The 14737-nt window shown below is 34.9% G+C and overlaps 1 protein-coding gene and 1 long non-coding RNA gene across 7 annotated transcripts in view; both read left to right on the top strand.

The window, feature by feature from the left end:
• The window catches only part of dlg4a (discs, large homolog 4a (Drosophila)), a 226302-nt gene that overhangs the window by 88652 nt on the left and 122913 nt on the right, over nucleotides 1-14737 (top strand). For 2 of the 6 annotated variants that reach the window (XM_087254510.1, XM_087254509.1), the window contains exon 1: nucleotides 1152-1396. The exons of the other annotated variants lie outside the window; for them this stretch is intronic. In XM_087254510.1, coding sequence (XP_087110636.1) covers nucleotides 1280-1396 — 117 coding nt within the window. In that variant the 5' untranslated portion in view covers nucleotides 1152-1279. Of the gene's footprint in view, nucleotides 1-1151; nucleotides 1397-14737 lie in introns of those variants that run through there. 6 annotated transcript variants of the gene reach the window in all.
• Nucleotides 10633-13951, top strand: LOC147844528 (uncharacterized). The gene is made up of 2 exons (XR_015492160.1): nucleotides 10633-13058; nucleotides 13628-13951. It is a non-coding gene; the product is annotated as an uncharacterized LOC147844528 (long non-coding RNA).

The raw sequence follows: 14737 nt of genomic DNA, 5'->3' as shown, positions 1-14737 counted from the left end.
TTTATTCCAGTGTGTTTGAATAAACAAAATTAGTCAATATGGAAAGTAAAATGGAAAAAAAAAAAATATATATATATATATATATATATATATATATATATATATATATATATATATATATATATATATATATATATATATATATATATATATACTGTATAGTAGTCAAGATCTGATTTTTCTCAAAATTATAATTGATGTAAAAAAAAAATATATATATATATACATATATATATATAACTAAATAACATTAGCAAATTTAACTAAGCATGATATTTTAATAAAATAATACAATATTGGTAAAATTGTAATATCTTCCTGTGAAATTGTATTTTTTTCCAAACAGTGAAATTTAATAGAGAGATAAAAAACAAACATTAAATAATTACTTTCTAATAACTATTATATATATATTTATTATATTGTTTGCTATGATGACAGTACACAATATTATACTAGTTATTTAGCAAGATATTGGTATTCTGCTTAAAGTGCATTTAAAATAATTAGTATTAATATTGATAGATTAATTTAATCAAGTATTTCCGCTAACAACATTGACCTTAAAATAATTTTTAAATATTTAAAAAAATACATTTATTCCGACCAAACTAAAAGAAATAAAAAATATTCAATAATAATAATAATAATAATTATTATTATTATAATTATAAATAATAATAATAGTAAATATTCCCTTGCTCTGTTAAACATCACTTAAAACAAGTATTAAAATTTTACAGGAGAGCTAATAATTTTGCTTTTAAGGGTATATAATTAGTTCAGCAGTGTTAAATTTACTTTAGTAATTAATTAATAATTTTTTTTTTTTTTACGACGGCGCTTTTCTGTGACTTTCACCGAGCAGCCAAATCAGTTTCCCGCCAAAATATGTAAAGCTGTTCAAGTGTCAGGAAAAGCGCTACATAAATGTAAGGAATTATTAATTATTATTTAATAATGTGCGGTTCATTCCGCGGTGGCGACCCCGGATTAATAAAGGAACTTAGCCGACAAGAAAGTAATTGAATGAATGAATTATTTAATAATGCTAATTAAGCGTCATCGACTGAGAGCCAGAGATTCACAGTCCACTGGTTGGCGTAGTTCACACCATCATTGTTTATGTAGTGCGGTCACTAACTCCTCCCGCCAGTTCTTCATCATCGTCCTCTTCATCTGCTCAGCATCAGCAGCTCTGAGGATGGAAGAGTTTCAGCGCCGCTCCACTGATTAAACGCTCATATCACGGCTGTTTTATCGCCGTGTTTTTGTGTCTATGGGTGTCGACGTGATGTCTCCTCCTCTGAGAAACCTCAAGTGCTTTTCTCCGGTGATGTGCCAGTGTAAACTTATATGTAGCAACCGCACGCTTTCGCTCATGTTTGGCTGCAAGGTAAGCCGGGACTTTGTCTTCATTTCATTTCTTTCTGTGGACATGAGGCGGCATGTCAATGAAAAATAGCAACCTTTTTTGTTTTTTAAAAGATGTCTAATAGATGTCTGACAGACGTCTAAACATAGTCAGCGTATTAGTAGACATCTAAATACTTTAATAGACGTCAATTAGACATCTAAACGTTGACGGCTTGGCAAAACAAGGCTACATTTGGCTTGTCAGTGAAAATCTAATCCATGCAGACAATATTAAAATCTTTTTTTGCAGTTATTCGAGGTTTAAATACTGCATTTTAGTGACTTTATTAATTTAAGTGACATTATGAAACATTTTAGGATTAGCTTGTCGGGGTTATCATCACCACACTTTTTGATGCAACAAAAATACTTCCTAGATTTTTGTCAAAGTGCTCATCATGCTATTTTTTGTTTTCAAAAATGTATGTTTATTCACAAATGTGCATTTAAACCATAAAATGTTAATTGATTATATAATTTAAAGAGATTAAATAATTAAAAACACGAAAAATACCTATTTTAAAAATGCAAATTTATAATCGTCCATAATAAAAACAAAAAAGGGAATCTGTTAAAACTTGTTTTAAATTAAAAACTATAGTCTATAGGTAAATATAAGAAACTGGCCAGGGCTGCGTTTCCCGATAACGATTGATCTTAGCACTTAAGAGCGTTTTCTACGAGTCATTTTGCGAACGTTCGTTATTGTTTCACGTGCGTTTCCCAAAAATGCACTTAACACAATTGCACGTAGCCCAGCTTTAAGTGCAACTTAGGAGTCGCTATCCGTTTGTTAAGTGCTGAAATGTCACGCTATAGAATGGCTCGTTATTGTTGCACATGTTATAGCAATCCATATAATTCTTCTTCTACTTGTGTGAATGTATATTCAACTCGAATAACATAAAAAAAAATATTTTTGAGCCAGTTTAAAAACATAAATTAACTGGAAATGTCGTACTGTAAAAACACTGTCTTGCTCCAATCTCGCATAAAACTAATTCTAACAGTCCTTGTCGGAAATGACATCAGCATCATTTTCGATATTTATATGAAACCTTAATTAAGTAGAATTATTTATCAATTTCTTTATCAAAAATTGCTTATCTCACATCAAAATAAATAAATAAATAAGTAAATAAATAAATAAATAAATAAGCTCTTACATTTATTTTTGAAAAGTTTAGCCTAATTATCCCCACCTGATGTGCATTTGCTAATAGGACAAAAATATAGCCTACTACCCTCGAAATGTCCATATACAACAGTGTAATTTTTTTTTTCATTCTAACATTTATTATGTAATTTTTATTTTTTTCTTTATTCATTATTATTTGTATATTGAATTGTGTAATGTGTAGAAAATATAAATGAATAGAGATATACGTACAAATAAAATGAATAATGACTTTGAAGAGAAGTAAATTGTAGGTGCAATTTGCCGGTTGTCCAGCAGGTGCCCTCATAACTCTGTCTCCTTACGATGCACTTAAGGCTTTACGATTACTCCAGAGCACTCGTAGATCCACTAAGATTTTCAAGTGCTACTTAAGTTACGATGCTTTTGGGAAACAGACCGTAATATTAAGATCAGTCGTACGATCATTTCTACGAACTTCTTAGGCTTACGATGCTTTTGGGAAACGCAGCCCAGCTCATTTCCCCAGTCAGAATATGTCCATTTAAAAGTCTTCTATTATTGGGTATTTCATTGGTTATTCTGCTTAAAATCTTCTTCAATTAGTCATCTAAACGTAGACGCTTGTCTAAATCAAGATTTGGTCTGCCAGTGAAAATCTAGACATACAGACCCCTAGCCAGCCTATTAAAACCATTTTTGAAGTTATTCGAGGTATAAATACTGCATTTGAGTGACATTAATAATTTTAGTGACGATATTAATCATTTTAGGATTAGCTTGTCGTGTGGTTATCATTACCAGGCTTTTTGATGCAACAAACATTTTTGTCAAAGTGCTTATCATAGTAGTCTTTGTTTGCAAAATTGTATGTTTATTTACAAATGTGCATTTAAACTGTAAATTATTAGAGTTTTATGTATAATGTAATAAGATTAAATCATGAGAAATACGAAAAAATACCTATTTTAAAAATGCTAATTTATTATCCATAATAAAAACAAACAAACAAACAAACAAACAAACAAACAAACCACAAAAAATAATAATAATAAAAGTTGGGAATCTTTTAAAACTTGTTTTAAATGACAAACTAAAGCCTGTAGGCAAATAACAAACTGGTCAGCTCATTTCCTCAGTCAGAATTTGTCCATTTGAACAATAAAATCCTTCTATTATTGATTATTTTATTGGTTATTCTTCTTAAAACCTTCTTCAACTGGTTATTTTCACAATTTTTGATGGCACACTGTCATTAATGGGACAAATGAGCTCATATAGGAGCCAAATTCTGGACTTTGTCAAAAGCGGGGTGAACCACAAGAACTCCCTGGCTACGAGCCTGACATAAGAATACAAAGCCCTGTATTTGATGACTAGTCTACTTTAGGGCTATTATATTTTAGATTTGGTCTTTTCTCTATTAGATCTTCACTGACATCCTGAATTTAGTCACTGAGGTAAAGTTGCTGCTATTTGCATATTCGTTCATTTAGAGGTGCCATATTGTTTACCACACTAATTTGAATATTGCGTCTGAAATCGCATCTAAGAACAACATTAGCACTATTTAATTAACTTTGAGATGTAGTCATTGAATAATTGGCTGCAAAAATGATGTCCCTATCTAGAATTTGCAAGTAATACTTTTCTGAAATGAAATTATTAAAAAGAGAAAGTCCGAACGTGCGGATATAAAACCAACTTTAGGCCACCTCAGTGATTAGCTTCACTCTAAAAAATATATGGGGTTATATGTTCTACCCAAATCTTGGGTTGAGGCATTTGGGTAATTTTGGGGGGTTATTTTTAGAGTCTTGGGTTGGTTTAACCCAGCTCTTTGGGTCAAATCAGCTCACAGCAGGGGCTGACATGGGATACCACATATTGTGTACTATTTTGTTTAAATGCAATTAAAATAGAGTAACATAGACACAAATTTCTTGCATTTTCAGATGATTAAAATGAGATTCATGTCTAGCACCCCTAAGTCAGACCTTTCTGAAATAAATAATTTCTTACTACCTTTTGTACACCTGTAATCAAAGCTGCACATCCCCCACCGTACTTCAGTGATGCCGAGTCAAAACAACACAATTGCTGGATCATCTTTCACAGGCATTTTTGGATTAAATTAACCCATTATTTAAGTAAAAATAACCAATTATTGGGAAGAAAACCCCAATTTATAGGGTTAAAAAATAATAACCCAATTACTTGGGTTAATTTAACCCCTGATGTGTTCTGTCCTATATTTACCCAGCAGTTAACAACAAACCAATTTGGGTTGTTTTTAACCCTGTGTTTTTTAGTGTTTTAGCCAAGCCGCCTACTGTAACGTCTATTTGTACCTATTATTAGAGTTTTATGTTTAATGTAAAGAGATTAAATCTTTAGAAATACCAAAAAATACCTATTTTAAAAATACTAATTTATTATCCATAATAAAAACAAACAAACCACAAAAAAACAAAAATTGGGAATCTGTTAACACTTGTTTTAAATGACAAACTAAAGCCTATAGGCAAATAACAAACTGCTCAGCTCATTTCTTCAGTCAGAATTTGTCCATTTAAATAATAAAATCTTTCTATTATTGGTTATTTTATTGGTTATTCTTCTTAAAACCTTCTTCAATTGGTTATTTTCACAATTTATGATGGCACACTGTCAAAAATGGGACAAATGAGCTCATATAGGAAAAACAACTCAATTTGGGTAGTTTTTAACCCTGCGTTTTTTAGTGTGTTGTTTTAGCCAAGCCGCCTACGTTTGGATTATGTCAATTTGTACGTCTATTAAACACAAAAGTGCATGGTGGGATGCTTTTACTCAGAAAATAAATAGACATTTTGGTTGGTTAAAAGAATTGAGTGAATGAATGAGGACTGTGTTGTGTTTGTGTGTAAACGTGCGTGTTCATGACATACTGTACCTCCCCGCTACAGTACAGTAGAGTACAGTACAGTAGAGGGGCGTGATTTGTGGTTGGATGCCATAGAAAGCCACCTGTCTCTTTGCAGATGCACACATGCGTAAACATTGGATGCTGGCAAACACTGTGTGCCAATATGGCTCTCCACAGTACACTATAAGGGCTGAAGGCATACTCTATAAGGCGATGTGAACGTGTACTGAATGCTAACACAACAGTAGACAGTGCTCAGCATAATTGAGAGTACACCTAATTTTAAAAATGAATATTTTCATCCATTTCTCAGTGAATATGGGTTATATACAGTATATTGGTGCATTTGATTAAAACTTAAACAGAAATTAAACAGATTATTTACTTAACAGAAATTTAACAGATCATTAAACAGAAATATTTAATAAAATAATATTTTAGTCACAGAACATCTTTAGAAATGGGAAGATAATACAATTAAAGTCATGCAAAATATTGCAAAAATGTACAAACTACAAAATTTAACTAAACTGTATATATATATATATATATATATATATATATATATATATATATACAGTATATATATATATATATATATATATATATATATATATATATATATATATATATATATATATATATATATATATATATATATATATTTTTTTTTTTATGTTACAAAATGTTATTTAATATTTATTCCCTAACAAATTTGGGCTACTAATTTTTGAACCGTTATTGTGAGTTATTTTGTTAGATTAGCTCCAGATTTGGCTTCAGTACTGACTAATCTAATGTATGTGCACAAATATAATATTGCGAAGCATCCTATAGAAAAAAAATATTTGAGTGAGAGATTTGTGAGGGGTGTACTCACATTTCTGCAATTTATTGCTGTCTAGAAAATAATAATAACTATTTACATGATTTTTACACTGCAAAAAGTGATTTTCTTCATCTTGTTTTTAAAGTCTAAATGTCTAAAATCCCTTAAATCATGAAGCATTTTCTAGATAAGCAAAAATACTGGTTTGTTTTAGGTGTTTCTCAATTGAACACACTGTATTTTATTTAAAAAAAAAACATTGAAAATATTAGGTGGTGATGCAGTGGCGCAGTAGGTAGTGCTGTCGCCTCACAGCAAGAAGGTCGCTGGGTTGCTGGTTCAAGCCTCAGCTCAGTTGACGTTTCTGTGTGGAGTTTGCATGTTCTCCCTGCGTTCGCGTGTGTTTTCTCCGGGTGCTCCGATTTCCCCCACTGTCCAAATACATGCGGTACAGGTGAATTAGGTAGGCTAAATTGTCCGTAGTGTGTGTGAATGTGTGTATGGATGTTTCCCAGAGATGAGTTGCGGCTGAAAGGGCATCCTTAGCGTAAAAACTTGCTAGATATGTTGGCGGTTTATTCCGCTGTGGTGACCCCACATTAATAAAGGGACTAAGACGACATGAAAATGAATGAATGAATGAAAATATTAGGAACAGTGAACATGTCTGGCTGGATATTTAAAGTAAATCATTGACTTCCGCTGTCTTTATTAGTTTCAGACACAAAGATTTCTTTACAACTTGAAAAGGCAACTTTAGATATTAGGGATGCACCAATATGGATTATTTAGCCGAAATAGATAACCGATAATACTTGAGATTTGAAGGCTGATAACCGATATGTTAGCCGATAAATATGAAGATTTTAGAATGTTATATTTTTATACAGTGAACAACTAAATTAACTTCATAAAGTTTTTAAAACAAAAATGTTTTGAGAGATGTTTTGACAGATAAATACGGATAGTGTTTTACTTTAGAAAATGCGGCATAGATTCGTTAGATTCTTTTGAACACATGTTGGTGCTGCTTGTCAATCAGACCACGTTTCTATGTTTGTGCTTGCTGTGAATCGGCAGAAAAATGATCGGTGAAAGGTTTCTGATAAACCTCGGTGAGTTTGGAACTTAAACTGCAGGTGCTGCGTGATGCGCTTGATATAATCATTATAAATATGCAGATCAAACGCAATGCAATCTTACATCAACAACACATGGCAAAGCAACGCATTGATAATAACAAATGATCATATTACAGTAGATTCCAAACAACCCAATGAATTGCTTAGCATTTAGCTATTATGTTTACACATATTATATTTTTCCTGAGGCAATTTTAACCAAAACACACAATGACATATCTACAATGATAAGGAATATGTTTACTTACTGAGATGTTAACGCACAGCAATACCACACAAAGAAAGGACGGACTTTGAAGGAATAAACAATGTGAGAAAAAAGCTCCATTATAGTGCACTGGACATGTTCGACCAACGCAATCTCACTGCAATTCGTAGCTTTTTCATTTAATGGCTAATTCGTATGAATTTGTACGATCTAATTCATACAATTTTGTATGATTTGCTTATCACCCAATGGCGGTTGGGGTTAGGGGTGGGTTTGGGTGCCACGCCTCCTTTTTAAAATCATACTTTTTCGTACGACTGAACTTGTACGAATTTGTACGAATTAGCCACTAAAGTGGCAAAACTTAAAATACTTACGTTTCCTTGTGAGATCAGGCTGGCAAGGCAGGCAGTTCTATTCAATATGTTAAAGATATCGACCTAATTTTAATAGCAGACCTATAACGCTAACATTAAAAATAGCACTTATCAGCCGATAACGATACGGCCATCGATATATCGTTCATCCCTATTGCATATCTTTCTTTTCTTTGGATATTAAGCTACTGCACTGTTCAGGTCTACAGCATGCTTGGATGTTGATTTACAAGCGATTTGTTTTTTGAATGTTTCCTGAAACGTGGGCTGACCAGTAGCTTTTGATGTGTGTGGTCTTTTGCTGCTGGAGATGCTGAGATATTTTAGTGACAACTTGATTTTTTTTCATGGCAAGGTTGACATTTGCGTGGATTTGCTCAGCTGCGGGTGAATGTGCATGTGTTGTGTTGTGTTGTGTTGTTTAAGATGAACTGTGGCTGCAGTTCTGATCCGTTCTGTGTCAGTTCGCTGGGATTTCAGCAGGGTCGATATACTTCCTGTGCAGAAGATTGAGACACAGATAGTGGCTGAGATGATGACCTTGGGAAACATGATGGTGTGGCGCGACTGAATGCACTGAAAAGAGGTAGATGCGCTGTTGAATGCACTAGACACAAGTTATGAGTTACTTGTTTTTTAAACGTATAATCATTCATTCATTTTCTTGTCGGCTTAGTCCCTTTAATAATCCGGGGTCGCCAAAGCGGAATGAACCGCCAACTTATCCAGCACGTTTTTTACGCAGCGGATGCTCTATCAGCCGCAACCCATCTCTGGGAAACATCCACACACACACACACACTACAGACAATTTAGCTTACCCAATTCACCTGTACAATGTTATTGGACTGTGGGGGAAGCGACTTTCTTTCTGTGATGCGACAGCACTACCGACTGTGCCACTGCGTCGCCTTAAACGTATGTGTACATTAATATGTATGTATTCATGTATGTAAGTATTTACTATATCATTTTTGCATCGAATTACAAAAAACGCTTTCGCAAGGTGTTTGTAAAGCAGTGTCTATGGGGGCTGGACAGTAAATTTGACGTTATTCTCTTTTTTGGCTGCTGTTATCAGTGTTTTTTTCCTTTTTCTGAAAGTCTTGATTAAGAAATAGGATTGTAAATATATATAAATATATATATATATATATATATATATATATATATATATATATATATATATATATATATATATATATATATATATATATATATTTGTTGTGCTCGCCCATTCACTGCACTTTTAAGTTTATCAACTATAACGACTTCTGCTACGGAGCAACCCAGAAATGTGAAAAAAAAGGCTCAATTGTGCCTCACTGCACAATATCTTTATTGGCATAGATGCTGGCAGACGCTTGAACTCCCTTGACTGAAATGACTCTCATTAAAATTTTTTTTTGATATATATATATATATATATATATATATATATATATATATATATATATATATATATATATATATATATATATATATATATATATATAATCACATTTTTAATTATAAATTAAATTAATATAACTAATTAGAAATTAGTTGTACATTTTTCCCAGTACTGGATTGCGGCTTGAAGGGCATCATAAAGCATATGTCGGAATAGTTGGCCGCTGTGGCCACCCCTGATATATAAGAATCTAAGCTGAAGGAAAATTAATGAATGAATGTTTGAAACTTATTTTGGAAGAAGTGAACAGCGCATTACTGTGAAAAGCTGCATTAAAAACTACAGTAAATGAGCGAGCTTTGCGGCAAGCTTGATGTTTTTTAGCAGCTGCTTTGATTGTAAAGGCAAAGAATGCCAATTTGAAAAAGTAAACGTAAGATGATGTAAGGTAATGAGTCATTAACTAACAAAAACAAATGCAATGTGCAGTAAAAAGCTAATATGAAGTAATGTGATGACTTGGGAAATCAATCCAGTATCAGAGTCAATAATTAAATGTTTTTATCACCTCTATTTTGTTCATAAAATAAGACAAAGATGAAAATAAAAAAGTTTTGAAACAACTACAAGCGCTGTATTCTGCATGTCGGACCAGAAGTCGGCAATGCCACCCTGTCCTGTTGTCCACTGAATTTTTTGGTGGTCAAGCACTTGGAATGAACACAAAATAAGCCTGCTCATAATGAGACCATTTTTCACAAACTAGATTTTTTTATATATACAGTAGTTAATTTAGAGACAATAGGAGTTTAATTTAAAAAAGCATGCATTTTGAAACCCATTTGCAGAATTTGCAGATTCAGGCCTCAGATATTCTGTTATTATTTAATAGAGTGGCCAAAAACATTCCCGTCTCTAGTTGAAAGAACTGTTGTGTGAATGTTATGTGTGTGTGTCCAAGGGTGATTCTAGAATTGCATGCACACGTTGCATACTGTATTTGTATTTACATGCTATACCACTGCCTTTTAGCAGAAAGAACAGATAAAATTGACTGTAAAGAGAAACAAAACGGCAGCAGAGCACAGCGTGAGACTGAACAACACACTCAGGGGATCATCATATAGTGCTCTGATATGTTGTCTCATATCGATTGTATTGATAGAGCCTCTAGAGTTTCTACAGAAAGTATTCATCCTCATCAATTATGCATCATTATGATGTGTTGCAATGTCTGTTTAAAGCGTATTTACTAACAGCACCGAACAGCAAGGCTTATTTCTGCAGGCCCTTTTAATTTCCCTGCCAACATCTTCAATCTCTTTACCAACAAACTTTATTACTATAGGTACACCTTACTAGGGTTGGAACCGCTTTTGCCTTCAAAACTGCCATAATCCTTTGTGGCATAGATTCAACAAGATCCCTGGTGTGGTCTTCTGCTGCTGTAGCCCATCCGCCTCAAGAATGGATGTGTTGAGTGTTCAGAGATGCTTTTCTGCAGACCTCGGTTGTAACGAGTGCTAATTTGAGTTACTTTCTTTCTGCTAAAACCAGTCTGGCCATTCTCCTCTAAACTCTGGCATCAACAAGGCGTTTGTGCCCACAGATCTGTCACTCACTGGATATTTCACACCATTCTCTGTAAACCCTAGAGATGGTTGTGCGTGAAAATCCCAGTAGATCAGCAGTTTCTGAAATACTCAGCAGCCCATCTGGCACCAACAAACATGGCATGCTCAAAGTCACTTAAATCCCCTTTCTTCCCCATTCTGAAGCTCGGTTTGAACTGCAGCAGATTGTCTTGACATGTCTTGACTTGACCTGTCTTGAAGTATAGAAATCTGTATTAGGTTTTAAAAAAAACGGCACAGTATTAGGATCAGATCTATATCGGTCGAAACTCAGAATTTTGGTATCAGGATCAGATCGGTTTCCAAAAATTAGTATCAGCGTATCCCTACTAAAGACTTAACAATAATAAAGCTTAAACAATCAAAGGTAAAAATTACCCTAATCGTTTACTTTTCCCAATGTGGTTTTACTTCTTTATGAGTTTTGTTCTTCTGTTCAGCAAAAAAGTAGATATTTTGAAAAATGCTGGTTGATTAGTTATTTAGCGGGCGCTTTTGTCTAAAGTAGTGATGGGTCGTTCATGAACGATTCGTTCCTTTTGAACAGATCTTCAATATGACTCGGGAATTACGAGTCCTCTCAGGGAGTGATTCGTTCATCCGCGCGTGCACACATTTGTGCAGGTGATTTCGTTCATTTCAAGCCTTTTGAGTCGTTCATTGTGAAAAGGCAAAAGCCAATCATATGCGTTTAGAGCCGGAAAAAGGAATTGATCCATTCAACTCTTGAGTCCTCTATCGGGTCTGAGTCTTTCGTTCATCACGGGCCAATCGTATGCGTTTAGAGCCAGAAAAAGAATTGAATTGAAAGGTGAACTAATTATCATGGCTCCTATCGACTCAGACTGTGTACATTGGTTAAGATTATATGTGACTGTCAGTGTAACATGAACGAATCACTGACATTTGAAGACAGGAAGAGGTGAGCAAAGAGACAATGCCTTCATAGACAAAAGAGCAGGTAAACATTGAATTATTATTTTCTCCTTCTTATAGTATTCTGTTTGTCGTGTGATCAAGCTTTTGGGCTAGTTGTAGATGTGTTTGGAAGCAATTCGTAACATTTTAATAATATTTTAGCAAATTGAAGCAAATGAACGAAATGACTCGAAAAAAGATTCGTTCATCTCGATGAACGAGACTCAAAGATCCGAGTCAGTAAAATGATCCGAACTTCTCAACACTAGTCTAAAGTGACTTACAATGGAGTGTGTGTTCACTCATTACCACATATTTATTGGACACATTTTTTGTATGTTTATGCATAGAACAACACCACTGTTATTAAATCTTCCCAATTAGCTTTTCCCAAACTGCACATTATTGTGGTGTCAATGATTAGATAAAACTGTGCACAATCTGAAACAAACCGTGAAAAGCCACTTGTCAGCCAGACTCTCTCTCTCTCAATCTCTCTCTTCCTGTTTAAGTAGGTGGTTCTTGGCCAGAATAGCCTGCGAAGTGGACCACAGTTCAGGACAGATGGTCAGACGTCTATCTGAGAGTTTCTCAAACACAAATCTTCATAGTTGTCTTTATAAAACCGCTGTGACTCATCTCCGATCACTCATTTGTTTCTACATCAGTCTACATCATGACAGTGGATGGATTTACGTTCTCAAAATAGCCATGAGTTTCAGGGAAGGCGAAATACACCAGGTGAAAGGCTTTTTTTTTTTTTTTTTTTTTAGTTTTCCACATGTAATTCCCTAAGGAGCAAGAGAAAGTGTAGTGTTTGACACCAAGACCCTGAAACCCCTCTGAGGCTTGGCTTACATTACACTTCTCCACCAAACTAGCAGATCAGGGGTTCAGGAAATATTTAATGCAGCACAACCTCCTCAGTCAGTGATTAATGATCGTCAGTCCACCTTTATACACAGTGTAGATTTCATTAATTAATAGAGCCTATATTCACAAAACATCATTATTACACAGCTGTCTGGAGCACTCGATTCTGATTGGTCAGTCGTGACATTCTAATGCTGCGTTCACACCAGACGCGGAATGCGTGTCAACCCACATAGCAAAATTTCTCTGGCCCAGCTCTGGCCGACACAATCAGGTTTTGCTTGGCCCACATGCCGCAGTGAATTACGGTACATGACTGGACCAAATCTGGCTTCCAGACAAGGGCCAAACACGGACCATATCTGGGCCAAGTCTCAGCCAAGTTAATAACTCATAACTGGGCCTGAACTGGGCCAGATAGGTTTATGTGTCACGATTGCAATGAAATTGATAAACCCATGGAGTGATGCGCTTTAGGCACACTATGGGCACGCTTTTTCTCAAAGTGACCTGATTGGTAGAATTTTTTTTCTTTACTCAAAAATGATTTTAGTGTATTTTAAATGTGGGTCAAGACTGGCCAAACTCACATGGCCCACTTATCAAATTTTTAAATCTGGGCCAAATACTACGTTTTACATCTGGCCCAAATCTTGTGTGCCGCCTTAAAAACAGTGCCACCTCTGCCAAACCCGGGCCATGTTTAGCCCACATGCTGTATGCCAGTGCCAGATAAATGCCTGCTGTGCCAGCTTTTTGCCAAATCTGGGCCAGAATTCTTTGCTACTAAGGAAGCACGAGTGATTTACATGTTAAGTCAATGCAAACGCGCAAATAGACGTCCTGCGCGGCACGAATTGAGCGTTTTGCGCTTTTGACGCACTTAACGCTATTCACGCGAATTCGCGTCTGTTCTGAAGTGAATTTGATGCGTGAATGAAGCGGATTTGACGAGCGAATGAAGCTGGGTTTGACGCGCGAATGAAGCGAATAGCGTTCCGCATCTGGTGTGAACACAGCATTAGGCAGTGGTAGGGAACCTATGGCTCGCAAGGCACATGTGGCTCTTTCACCAAAAATACGTGGCTCTCCAGCTGTCTCCTTTCAATAATTTGCCTATAAAAATATATAACCCTCACTAGAAATCATTTTCCTTTTGAAAATACAATTACAACTTTTACGTTTTGACCAATGCACGTGTGCGGTGCTGTAGATAAAATTCGTAAAATGCGTGTGCGTGGTTATCATGCGCTGTGCTGCCCTTTGTTTACTCAATAACTGTAAAATATTATTTTTTATTCTTCAAAACTAGCGAAAATTAATATAATAACAATAATATATGTTCTTTAAAACTAGCCAAAGTGATTGGCTGCGTCCGAAACCGCCTACTACTCAGTAGGTACTGCATTTGAATTTAAACGTACTACTCGGCCGTTAGAAAAGTACGTTCTATACAGTATGTTAAAAGTATGAATGGAATTCGGACGTACTACATCCGCAATTTTGTCTTGGTCACGTGACCTACCTGCGTCAGTTGCGTCGCCTCACTTCCATTCATGAATTCTCTCACGGGGAATTATGGCATAGCGCAGCGTGCATGGGATGCGCACTTCAGAATCTCGCCGGAAGTAGTAAGTCATCCGGGTACTTCTCGCCTACTGATTTTCGAATTCTATGAATTCGGACATACTACTCGGCTTGCATACTGATTTTAGCGTACTATATAGTATGGAAGTTTCTGACGCAGCCTGCGTTGCATATTTTATCATGAATTATTTTAAAGTAAGTGTAATTTTTATAGAAGTAAAATGTTTATTTTAAATGATGTTGCTTTTCAGAAAAAAGTTATTCAGAAAAATAGTTTATTTACCAGAAAGGTAAACACTAAAAATGTTATTCTC

This window comes from Danio rerio, chromosome 5, assembly GCF_052040795.2.
Source record: "Danio rerio strain M-AB ecotype USA chromosome 5, GRCz13ab, whole genome shotgun sequence".
Classification (NCBI taxonomy): Eukaryota; Metazoa; Chordata; class Actinopteri; order Cypriniformes; family Danionidae; genus Danio; species Danio rerio.
Note: the sequence above shows the minus strand (reverse complement) of the source record. Positions and strands in the feature narration are given on the sequence as shown.